Source organism: Macaca thibetana, chromosome 1 (assembly GCF_024542745.1).
Source record: "Macaca thibetana thibetana isolate TM-01 chromosome 1, ASM2454274v1, whole genome shotgun sequence".
Classification (NCBI taxonomy): domain Eukaryota; kingdom Metazoa; phylum Chordata; class Mammalia; order Primates; family Cercopithecidae; genus Macaca; species Macaca thibetana.
The window spans coordinates 166,268,150-166,280,756 of NC_065578.1; the positions used below are offsets into that span (position 1 = coordinate 166,268,150).

General features: G+C 33.6%; 1 protein-coding gene across 1 annotated transcript in view; it reads right to left on the bottom strand.

Moving 5' to 3' along the window:
• The window catches only part of CFHR5 (complement factor H related 5), a 29,708-nt gene extending 22,177 nt beyond the window's left edge, over nt 1–7,531 (bottom strand). Inside the window, exons 1-3 of the mRNA XM_050782638.1 lie at nt 7,355–7,531; nt 1,969–2,163; nt 909–1,085 (exon numbers count right to left, since the gene is read on the bottom strand). Of these exons, the coding sequence (XP_050638595.1) occupies nt 909–1,085; nt 1,969–2,163; nt 7,355–7,412 (430 nt within the window). The 5' untranslated portion in view covers nt 7,413–7,531. The remainder of the gene's footprint in view (nt 1–908; nt 1,086–1,968; nt 2,164–7,354) is intronic.
• Nucleotides 7,532–12,607: the final 5,076 nt, after the last annotated feature.

The following is a 12,607-nucleotide window of genomic DNA, read 5'->3' on the forward strand; positions in this document are numbered from 1 at the left end:
ACGCTGGAAATCACCCAGTTCAGGACTGTGATGACTGAAAAAAGGAAAAAACCCTCAATACCTCAAAATAGTAAAGCAAAGTCAATGACAGCCCCAGTTGTGTGTTGGGAGGCCTTTTCTGGACTGTGCAAGGAGGGAGAAACCGGGAAGAACGTAGTGGTCTTCTTTAGTTGAGACTAGTAAGGTCAGTCTTGGAGACTGTAGTGGCCAGAAGTTACTGGACATAGTAGCAGAGAGAAAGTATTATGAAGAGAAAGAGCTATGGAAGTTTCCTTAAGTTTTTGGTTGAATACTGAGCTGTGCAAGCACAGGATGGAATCGCATTGGGCTGGGCAAAGAACAATTACTGAAGACAGTGAAGACGAAGAATTACAAGAGTTCACACAGGACTGGGAGTTGCCATCATTTATACCACAGACTTCCAAAAGAATCGTTTCCCAAGTTCTAAGCTGCTCACAAATAAACATACCTCTCAGAAGTACGGACTTTTTACAACTTAGAAAATGATTTATTGACTCAAACATATTAATTTAAATAAAGATAAATACTAAAAACTTCCTTATAAGACATTTTAACTGTAATTGGACTTATTTGCACTTTAATATCTCAGTTTTGTAACCATTTATTGTGAACTAACTTGATAATATAAACAACAAACAGGTGTTACATTAATGGATTATCTTCAAAGTGTATTCTTCTCTAATATTTCTTCTTCTTATGTACATTTGATTTATATAGGTAGGCAAACTATGTTATTGCACATCTACTTAGACAAAATTGGAACTGAAAATCAAATAAATAATGATAGAAGTAGTGGTGAAACCTATATTTAACCTATATTTAATCTATAAACAATAGACTTATTTCTTTAAATAATTAGCAAAACTAGAAGGCAGTATTTTGCTTACTAGTGAAGCTGCATTTGGGAGGAGCGGACCAGCCCCGTTCTACACATGAAATGCTTTTCTCCTTGTTTTGAAGGCTGTATCCTGCGTTGCAAACAATTTGTACAGTATCACCTTCCAGATGTATTTGTCCTGAAGATTCAGAATGACCATTTTTCACAAAAGGAAAGGAACACATTCCTAAGGACCAAAAATTGATTAATGTACAAGATGGAAGTAGTAAAAAAAGTGCATTTTAAAATATTTTATTAAGAAAGGAAAACTTTGAAAACTGACATAATGTGTAAATTTTCAAAATAATTTAGGTCATGCTATTGTATAAATGACGAAATATATTTTTGTTCCTATATATGTACATATAAAAGAAAGTTAATATTTCATATTGTTGCTGTATGGTTTTTATAACAAAATATCTTGTGTTTATAAACTCTTCTAGGGATAAAACCATATCTTCATATAAATATTTCTCACAATTCCCATAAACGTTTCTTACAAAAGGAGAAAGATCATTACTATGTCCTTTGTTGCCTCATCTAATCTCTCTCCCATTGTTTTTCTTCTTTAATACACCTGTTGTCATTGGAGTCTGGTCTCTATATTTATTGGAGTATTAATATAGCTACACTTGGAAGGACCAAATAAATGATTTATTGAAAATATAAAAGTCAAAATACCAAACCTTACCTTGCAATATGCAAGAGAATGGTAAATTCAAAACAGAATATCTATACAAAATGACTTATTTTAAAGGAAAACTATGATCAGGCTGCTGCCAAATGAATATTAGTAAAGAAATATTAGCAGTCAAATATATTAATCATCAGTCTAAAACAATTAATATATTTCAACATGTAGAGCATTTCCAGGTAATGCAAGACAGTTGATATGTTTATTCTTCATTGATTCTCATAGGAGGCATCTCAAACTAGGAGGACTACATCTCCCATCTTTCCAGCTCCTCTGGTCACTGCCCCTGTGATTATCAAGACCTTATGATCTTGTCTGGCACATCCTTCTTTATTCACTGAATGACATCCATTTAATGAACAGGGCATTTACTCACTGAGACACTTTGGTGTTGGTGACCATCCTTCTTCCGTGCATGTTATGCGAGTCCAAAAGGATTTTGACGGAGACACAAAATTATATTCACAGGAGTAATAGAAAACTTCCCCTATAGGAACTTGGGAAAATGGCTTATAATTTTCTTCATCATACAGAAATCCATGGCGTATTTTTGGAAAATCACAAAGTGTTGCTGGGAAAAATAACACAAAACTGAAGAATTAAATAAAAAGCTACATTAATGAATCACTAGATTATATTTTAATCATCTCATTTATAGTTTTGTGTTTCATTCAACTTAAATGCCTTTAGCTTAAATGCTTTCCAGTGTACTAATTTGGAATGAAGAAAGATCACTAAATAAGAATACAAGAGTATTTAAGGAAGTCATTTTATTTTTATTTTTTTTTGAGGGGGAGTTTCAGGTTTCACTCTTGCTGCCCAGGCTGAAGTGCAATTGTGCAAATCTTGGCTCACTGCAGCCTCCACTTCCCAGGTTCAAGCGATTCTCCTGCCTCGGCCTCCTGAGTACCTGAGATTACAGGTGCCTGCCACTACACCCGACTAATTTTTTTGTATTTTTAGTAGAGACAAGGTTTCACCATATTGGCCAGGCTGGTCTTGAACTCCTGACCTCAGGTGATCCATGCGCCTTGGCCTTCCAAAGTGCCGAGATTACAGGCGTGAGCCACCATGCCGGACCGAGGAAGTCATTGTTAATGAATATAAAATTTATATTTTGGGGTGTTATGAAATCTGAACTCTTCTGCAATGTCTTCAAGAACAATATCCTCACACAACAATTTAAGAATGAAAGTAGACTGTAAGAGTGGCAAATCTCCCTGATCAGTGTAGTGTACAGTAGAGGAGTGATAGGATTACTCTCAGCTCTCAAATTTCTTTCTTTTTCTATACTCATCGACTGTCATAGGTATCTCCACCAGAAAAATCTGTCCTATTTTTTTTTTCTGGTGCAGTAAAAATGTTGGGTAGGTAATTTGATTTTTTTGCTTATTAATATTCTGATTACTTTCTGGTTACAAAGTTTATATAGTTTTTGTGGAAATAATTTAGAGAGTATAAGAAAATCACTAAGAACAACTCAACTAAGATAAAATTAAAGCTAAATTCTGGTAATTGCTGTATATATAAATGTTTGTTATACTGCAGGTCCAAAACATCTGAAAAAGAAAAAACAATAAAAAGATAATAAAATGATAAAATAATGCAATTAAAAATACAATATAACAATAATTTATATGGTATTTACATTATATTAGATATTATAAATAATCTAGAGATTATTTAAATTATATGGGAGGATGTGCATATGTTATATGCAAATACTACACCATTCTCTCTTAGAGACTTGAGCATCTGTGGATTTGGTTATCTGCTGGGGGTGAAAAGAGTCCTGGAACAATTCCTTGAGGATACTAAGGATACTGAGGATACTACTGGATATATGTATATAGACACTTACACATACATCCATACCCACTGTGGTGCCAGATATATTAAAACAATGTAGAAAATGGGTGAAATCTTCATGTTTTGACTCTATTTTTTTGTGTATATATATTTTATATGTATACACATAATTTTTATTAGACTTAATTTTTATTTACAGTTTTTTCACAGTAAAATTGAGTGGAAGTTACAGAGATTTCCTATATAACACTTCCTCTTCCCTGCCACATGAATAGCCCCCTTCCCCATCAATATTATTGTCATTCAAAGTCCATAGTTTACATTGGGGTTTACTCTTGATATAGTACATTCTATGGATTTGATGTACTTTATCTTTCAATGCTTTTTTAGCTCAAGATATTTCCTCAATATAGTGTGCTCATTTTTTAGCTCAAGATATTTTCTCAATATAGCATTGCTGCGTAAGAAATTGTTTTGTTTCTCACCTTATTTAGAAAAAGCATGCAGAAATTCAGCTGACAATCGAGGGAAATTTCTCTTTTTAATCTACCTAGAAGTAATGTTTAATGTTGCACAATATTTGAAATACCTCTTGTGGTATTTAACCTTGTGAAACCTTAAATTTATTACCTAACTGTTTAAAAATCGACATTAGATAGTTTTGGAGAAGATATTGAAGGAAAGACTCCCTCGTGTCTTCATAGTATTAACCTATCATAACTCCTTTTAAATATCCTTTGCTCCTCGAAAATTGCAGTTATAGTACTTGATTTTCATACATTTGTACTTACATATTCTTCACTATCCAGAATAACTTTGTTCTCGTCATCCAGTTGTATTCTACCTATCCTTCAGAACTTGCTCTACAACACGCATCGTATAACCATTGTGCACATCCGCAATGGTGCTAGCTAAGAGTGTTATTGTCCTTTTGCAACCTTACCATTACACAATCACCCACTTCAAAAGCAGAAAATAATTTTCTTTGTCTCAACATTCTGATAGAATACTATGAATACATTTCTTCTGAGATATATATATACACACACACACACACGTATACATGTATACACACACACACACATATATACAGACATACAGTCATTTATCACATAATGACGTTTTGGTCAGTGACGGATCACTTATATCACAGTGGTCCCATAAGATTATAATATAGCTGAAAAATTCCTATCAACTGATGACCACCACAACATCACAGTCCAATGTATTACTCACATGTTTGTAGTGATGCTGGTATAAACAAACCTACTGCATTGCCAGTCATATAAACAATAGCACACACAATTATGTATGGTGCATAATACTTGATAAAGATAATAAATGACCATGGTACTAGTTAATGTATTTAATGTACTATAGTTGTTATCATTATTTTATAGTTTACTTCTTCTACTCATTTAAAAAAAATAACTGTAAAACATCCTCAGGCAGGTCCTTCAGGAACTATTCCAGAAGAAACCTTTGTTATCACAGGAGAGGACAGCTCCATGTGTGTTACTGCCCTGAAGACCTTCTAGTGGAACAAGAGTGGAGGAGGAAGACTGTGGTACTGATGATCTTGACCCTTTGTAGGCCGAGGTTAATGTGTGTGTTTGTGTCTGTTTATAACAAAAAGGTGTAGAAGGTAAATAAATAAATAAAATATAAAAGATAAAATCTTACAGAATAAGAATAGAAAGAAAAAAATATTTTGTACATCTATACAAGATGTGTTTTAAGCTAAATGTATCACAAAAGAGTTACAAGTTAAAAAATTTTCAGTTGATAAAGTAAAAAGCTTACCATAAATTAATGTATTATTGAAGAAAAGTTTTTAAAATAAATTTAGTCTATCCTGGGTGCACCAAAACCTCAGTAATTAGTACTAAAGAACTTATCCATGTAAACAAGAACCACCTGCTCCCCCCCAAAATATTGAATAAATATATAAATGAAATAAATTTACTCTAGCTCAAGTATTCAGTGTTTATGAAGTTTACAGTAGTGTATGGTAATGTGCTAAGCCTTCATATTCACACACCACTCACTCAGTGACTTACCCAGAACAACTTTCAGTCTTGCAAACCCTGCTGATGGTAAGAGCCCTATACAAGCCTGCCATTCTTAATATTTTCTATTGTACTTTTATTGTACATTTTCTATGTTTAGATAAACACGTTCTTACATTTGTGCTACAATTGCCCACAGTATTCAGTACAGTAACATGGTGTACAGGTTTGCAGTCTAGGAGTGACAGGCCATATAGCCTAGTTAGGTAGTAGGCTATACAATCTAGGTTTGTATAAGTACACTCTGTTATGTCTGCAGGAGGACAAAATTGCCTAAAGACACACTTCTCAGAACGTTTTCCTATCATTAAGTGATGCATGAGTGTACACACACACACACACACACACACAATCACCTGTATATAAAACCTTGCAATTTATTTGCCTATTTACATTTTGCTTTTCTTTTAGGACCTTCTAAGTAGTAGGGAGGCATGGGTGGGGTTGTCATATTCTTTCTAGCCTCTTTGCTACAGCATGAAGTACAATATATTGCTTGATTAATGTTTTCCTGCTGGAAGCATGCAGTTTTCTGTTTGTATAAAAGTGTTGCTTTCGTGTGTTATTTCTGCTGTTTGGCCAGTTTCTAAATAGACACCAAAATAAAAGTGTAATGCACACTTACAGGTCATTTAACACCTAGACAATTTTTAGACAGAATTTCACTAAAGTTTATCCTGGGACTGGACTAAAGTTTGAAATTTTTTTGTTGGATTAGGAATTGTCAAAATTCTACATATTATCCTCATAATTTTCACTTACCTTCCTCTGCTTCCACCCCCATTTAGAAATCCTTGTGTAATGCCATTTGTAACAGATGTTTAAGCCACTTAATAAATATCATAAACACAGACTTAAGAAAAATCAAATACACTCATACAATCGCACTCCTGTGATTACAACTCAGTACTAAAAGTGAAAACAAAATTAAATGAATTTCAGGCCCATAGAAATAATGTTTTGCCACATTTGTAAGGGCGTATCTTAAAAAGAAAGTATTTTATTGTTCATATTTTTCTCTTATGTCAGGACTGAGAAGAAAGTGTTCAAAAAAATTTAAAGATCTGTAAACATTAGAAAGCAGTAAAGCAGTAAAAGAAAAACTTTCTGGAAATCAAAGAGTATAGCACAATGACTGAAACTCCATGTACACACATAGTTTAATCAGTATCCTAGATCCTGTTAGAGATTTTGTTTGCAATTCTTTTGATATGGTGGTTTTAATTTTCACATGAAATAAAATAGGATAGTTTATAATGTTATAAGAACCAGTATATAGTATTAATAAAGAGGTGATATATTATTTCACTTTTGAAATTTGTGGAAGAGCTCAGGAGGAACAGTTTTTTGGCAGTTCACTGGTTTACATATAAAAATAATATTTTCTATTGTTTCATTAAAATATATTTCCCTGTTGAATTGTAATTAGACTGAAATGATAATTCCTTCATTTTAATAACATTTAAAATTTAAACTATCAAATCTATGAAAATAAAATTCTAAAAACATATTGAAGGTGGCCAAATCTTTTTGGGGTTGATTTTTCCAGTCAGTGGCATTGCGGAGTTTATGCAGAATTACATTAATATTTCACCTTGTCACCTTTATTATAGCAGATTTTCTCTCATTTGATTTCTCTTTACATTATCTATTTGGTGACCATTTACCCTTTGCAAACTAGAGAATGGAGAGAATTAACTTCATTTTATTTTCCTACTAATTGCATGTTGGAAAATATTTCCAGAAAATAGATGAATATTATGATACCCTTTCAAATTATCCTCAGCTATTTATTCATTTAAAAATAATCTTATGCATATACACACACAATCAATAAATACATTTGAAAAGGAACTAAAATATTCGGATCTGTTTTCAACTTACCTTCTCCCCCAACAGTGGATACCCATGAGATTAGGATTACACTGAATAAGAGCAACATGCTTGGTAGTCCCAATCACATATAACTAAAAGTACTCCAGTGATGGTGGTGTTACTTTAAATTAACAGTTATGAAGATCACTTTGTATTTCAGTATACTAACGGGAAGCTACTTTAGTAAATCCCTTTGTGGAAAATATCAAAGTTCATGGAGGGTTGTGTGAAATAAGCAAATAGTGTCTAATCAGTGTTTTCACAAAAATGTTCTCAACTCATTATGTAATGTTTATTTGAGCAAAATAACTGCTGTTCAATTTCCTTGTTGTAGTCACCGAGTCTCTGAGTTTGGAATAATCAGAAATAACTGTTTAGAGGAGACAGGAAGCTCCCCCCTGCCTTTTTTTTTTTTTTTCTTTTTTTCTAGCCAAGGGTTCAGCTGTTTCAAAAGGCAAGCAAGTGCAAGTCATCACTCCTCATCTTAATACAACATCACTTTTGTAGTCGTAAATTTCTTTTAAAACTGGCACTAATAATTAGGTACCTTCTTAACAGTTTTAATATTTCATAAACTATAAAAGGTCTAATCAAGAATACTTTTTGCCAAGTAATGTTTCCTGAAATGTTTGAAGGAACAAAATTATAATTCAAAATCATTTTGTTCAGGTGGGACTTTGAGAATGGCTTTGTGAGGGTCTTGGTATATTCACTCCCCACCAAAAGGCAGCAATAAAACTGGAATAAAACTACTTTTACAATTTTAAAAGTAACCATTGGTTGTCTCTGGAAACTGGCCAAACAGTATAATGTTAGGACATATTTATTCCAGAAAGTCTCCATAAAATTCAGTAAAAGAGAGCGATCATTTCATCCACCTCTGTCTCGCAGCCCAATTCTGTGGCTCAGAAGTTGGACCCTGGATGGGCAGGCAGTCCATGTGGACTGGAAGCTCTGCTCCCTTGCTGGAGAAGAGTGACTTTATAGCTTGGAAAGGTCCACACCTGAGGATCCTATTGAATACAAAGAGATTACAGTGGGAAACAATCAGAGAAGACGAGTATGTCTAGAGGATAGTAGCTGAAGCAAGCAAAAAGTGCCCAGCCTGTTAGAAATTTAACATTTAATGGGGAAATTTCGAGAAATAGACAGCCTAATGATCTCACTAAGACGAAACTTACTGACAGTGGTTCAGAAGTCAATGAGAATGCACATAGCTATGTCCAATCAAGAAACTAGAGAAGTCCCTGTGAGATATTAGTAGTCTCCACTATTGATTCTAGTCTATCTAAACCTTGTCGTTTCCAATTACTACACTACCTAAAATATCTAAATATTAAGCATCACACTCTAGACCATTTCAACAATCTTTTTAGCTCACTTTACTAAATTTGTTCCAAACATTCAATGACCTTGACACTTTTTCACTATTCTTTTCCCTTCACTTTCTCTCTTCCCACCACATCTAAATTAGATTCCATGGCTCATCACTGTAAGTCAATCCCTTGCACACACTCTCCTGCCCATTCCTTCCTTTCTATCTGTAATCCAAGTCTTAGAAAACCTCAGTCCTTTGCAAATAAATTCTCTGCTTGCCCCGTCCCTGAATTGAAGCACCAGAGTGTGTCTACAAGAAAAACAAAGGCAACTGTGTTGACTTGCCTTGCTTAAATTAATGATCATGGTCCTAAATAATTTTGACACTGCTTTTCCCCTCCCCTATTTTCATTATCTCCCTCCTTAACCACCAGTCCTCACCTTGCACTTTGCTAATGACTTCATTTATTTTTTCATCTAGATATAGAAGCAATCAGAAGAAAACTACCTGCTATTTATATGCATCTTTTTCTGCATTGTCTCCTGTTTCACTGGATGTTGATCTTTACTCCTATCTTGTTATGGTCTCTACCAGATTTGATCCCATCTTTTCTATGAAAGGATTTTGCTCTTTCAATTATTCCTTCTCACCTGTATCATTAATTTCTCCATTTTCCAAATTATTTCCACCAATATGCAAACATACCAAACATCTTTCATTGTAAAGAGCAAAAACAAAAGCTCAAAAAATTGTTTGTAGAATCCAAATCTCTTTCTAGTAATCTAATTCACTTCTCATTTTATAATACAATGACTCTAATATGTTATCTACAATCTCTACTTTAATTCATTTTTTCATTCCCACCACCGCACTTAAACCCCTCTTGTAACAGTCACCAATGTCTTCTTCAATCTAATCAAATCCATTGGTCAAAACTGAATACTCAGAACAATTTCATGACTTTCCCCTTCCATTTGGAAATCCCTGTTTCACAGGGTTTATGGAACACCACATTCTCCTGGTTTCTCTTCTGTCTCAAAGGCTTCACCATCTCAGTCTTTTGCTGGCTTCTTCTAATCTCTCTGACCTTTAAATAATTGGTTTGTCTGAATCTAGGGGATGTTATCATTTATTTGTAAGCACAGAGTTAATTTTCACAGAGCTAGTGCTGATTTTTAGTTGAATTAACACTATCTTCTCTTGTCTATTTTTTTTTTGAAGCCCAGTACTCAACAATTATTCTCTTTTTATTTGCTGAATATTTCTTCTAATTTAGAAACCTAGATTGCCCTTTTTTGTTTGTTTCCTATTTCGAGTAATTTCAGGAGATTATGCCTCCCCCCACAGAAACATTGACAATAAATAAAAGAAGGAAACTATACTTGATAAGAGATAGAAGGGCAGGTTAGAAAATAACTTTGTCTTAAATTTTGTGGCCAATTTTATTTTGAAAGATGCTCACTCCACTGTGTCTCATCTTACTTGTTCTTCTGCCATGTGATTTTGCCACGATCCTATCAAGATTTAGAATCAAATTTCCCTCATTTTGAAAATCTGTACTTTTTAGTGGCATGCTTTTGTCAATACAATATAGGCGTAATGACTCTGCTAGATATTAGAGAGTTATGGGTTTATATTTTGGAAGACTATCTCTCTGACACTACCTTGGAAGCCTTTTGCTCTTTGGCGAGAAGTTCAATCTGTATGCAGAAGCCATATATAGGTCTTCTGGTTGACAGTCCCAGTAGGTCCAGGCAATCAGCCCAGGTGTCATACATGTGAGTGAAATTTTCAGATTCCAAATCTAAGTTATTTGAGTCCTAACCCATTTAACTCTTTTCACGTGAGGCTCAAATATTGTGGAACAGTTATAAGTCATCACCTAAGGGCCCTGTGTCAATTCCTAACAGTATCCTTAAGTATAATAAAATGATTGCTGTTTTATGCCAATAAGTTTCTTACACAGCATTTTAAATCTAGAAACCTGGGACCTCTTTTTTTTTTTTTTTTTTTTTTTTTTTTTTGTGGATTCCAGGTTTAGTGCAGGGAAAGTAAATTAAGTCTCAAACTATTTGTTGTTACAAAAAATATGAAAGGGTTAAAAGGCAAATTATAGCATTCAAATACATATGAAACTGGCTTGTAGAAGTTATTACTGATAAAATTTGAGATACGTTTACGTATCTCAAAGAAAAATTACTGAAATTGGTTATAACTCTTGAATATTCAAAATTCTCATCCTCAAAAGTGCTATAAAATAAACATCCCAGTCTATATAATCCAAACAATTTCTGTTTTGAAATAATCTTAGATTTATATAATAAGTCACAAAAATAGTACAGAGAATGCCCATGTACCCTTTACCCAGCTTCCTCCAATAACTATAACTTCCTCCATCTCTTATATCTATAGTACAATAATTGAGACCAGGAAATTGACATTAGTACTCTACTACTAACTCAACTATGAACCTTACTGAATTTCATGGTTTTTCCCATGAGCTTGCCTTTGTGTTTGTGTATGTGTGTGTATGGTATATTAATTTTACAACATGTATGCACTCATGTAACCATCACCACAATCAGTCATATGCCGAACTACTCAATCATACACAGAACTATTCTATCACCTCCAGAAAACTCCCGTATGCTGTCCTTTTATGGTCCCCACATTCCCCTACCCCTCATTGCTAGCCATCACTAGTATGTTCTGCATAGCTGTAATTTAGTCTTTTTGAGTATTGTATAAATTGGATTATACAGTAAGTCAACTTTTTGATTTGGATATTTTTCACACAGGATAATGTCCTTGACATGTAGCCAAGCTGTTGCATTATAAATAATTTCCTTTAACTGCTGTGAAGCACTCCATTGTATGGATGTAACATGTTTGTTTATTCTTTCACTCATCTGAGGACATTTGAGTTGCTTCTACTTTTTTGGCTATTACACATAAAGCTATGATGGACAATTTTGTGCAATGTTTTACTTGAACGGCAAACTTGTTCTTAAAGGGTCATATGTTTAGTATTTTAGGGTTGTGAACCATATGGCCTCTGCCAGAACTACCTAACTTTGCAGTTATAGAGCCAAAATAATGATAGACAATACATAAATAAAAAGGTGTGACTCACATCCAATAAAACATTATTAAGAAAATAGAGCGCTAGTTCCTAGGATACAGTTTGCCATCTCCTGCCCTATGATAAACAGTCAGGGATGAGATTACTGGGTTTTATGAAAAGCACTGTTGAGCTCTATAAGAAATTGTCTGTTTTCCATAGTGGCTATGCCATTTTACATCTCCACAAGCAATGCATGAGAGATCCATTGTATTGCATTTTCACCTGCACTTGCTATTACCAGTGTGTTTCATTTAATTATTTTAAAAGCATTTTATTAGATACATAGTAAATCTCATTGTGGTTTTAATTTGTATTTCCATATTGGTAATGACATTGAATAACTTTTCCCATGTTTGTTTTCCATCTGAATATCTTTTTTGTTAGATCTGTTCAAGGTTTTGGCACCTTTATTAATTGGATTGTTTTATCTGTGTTTAGAGCATTCTTTATGTATTCGATGTATAACTCCTCTGTCAGATATGTTATTTGCAACTATTTTTTCCTAATACGTAGCTTATCTTTTCACTCTCATAGAATGTCTTTCACGGAGAAAAAGTGTTTAATGTTGATAAAGTATTATTATTATTTCATTCTTTTGTGGGTCATCCTTTAGGTGTCCTGTTTAAGAACAATTCCATCAAACTCCAGGTCACAAAGATTTTCTCTTCTTTTCCTCTACAAGTTTGATCGTTTTACATTATACATTTAGATATAGAAGCCATTTGGAGTTATGTTTTGTAAAATATGTGAGATTAAATCAAAATTAATTTTTTGGCTAAGAAAGTGCTAATGCCCAACACAATTTGTTGAAAAGAAACTT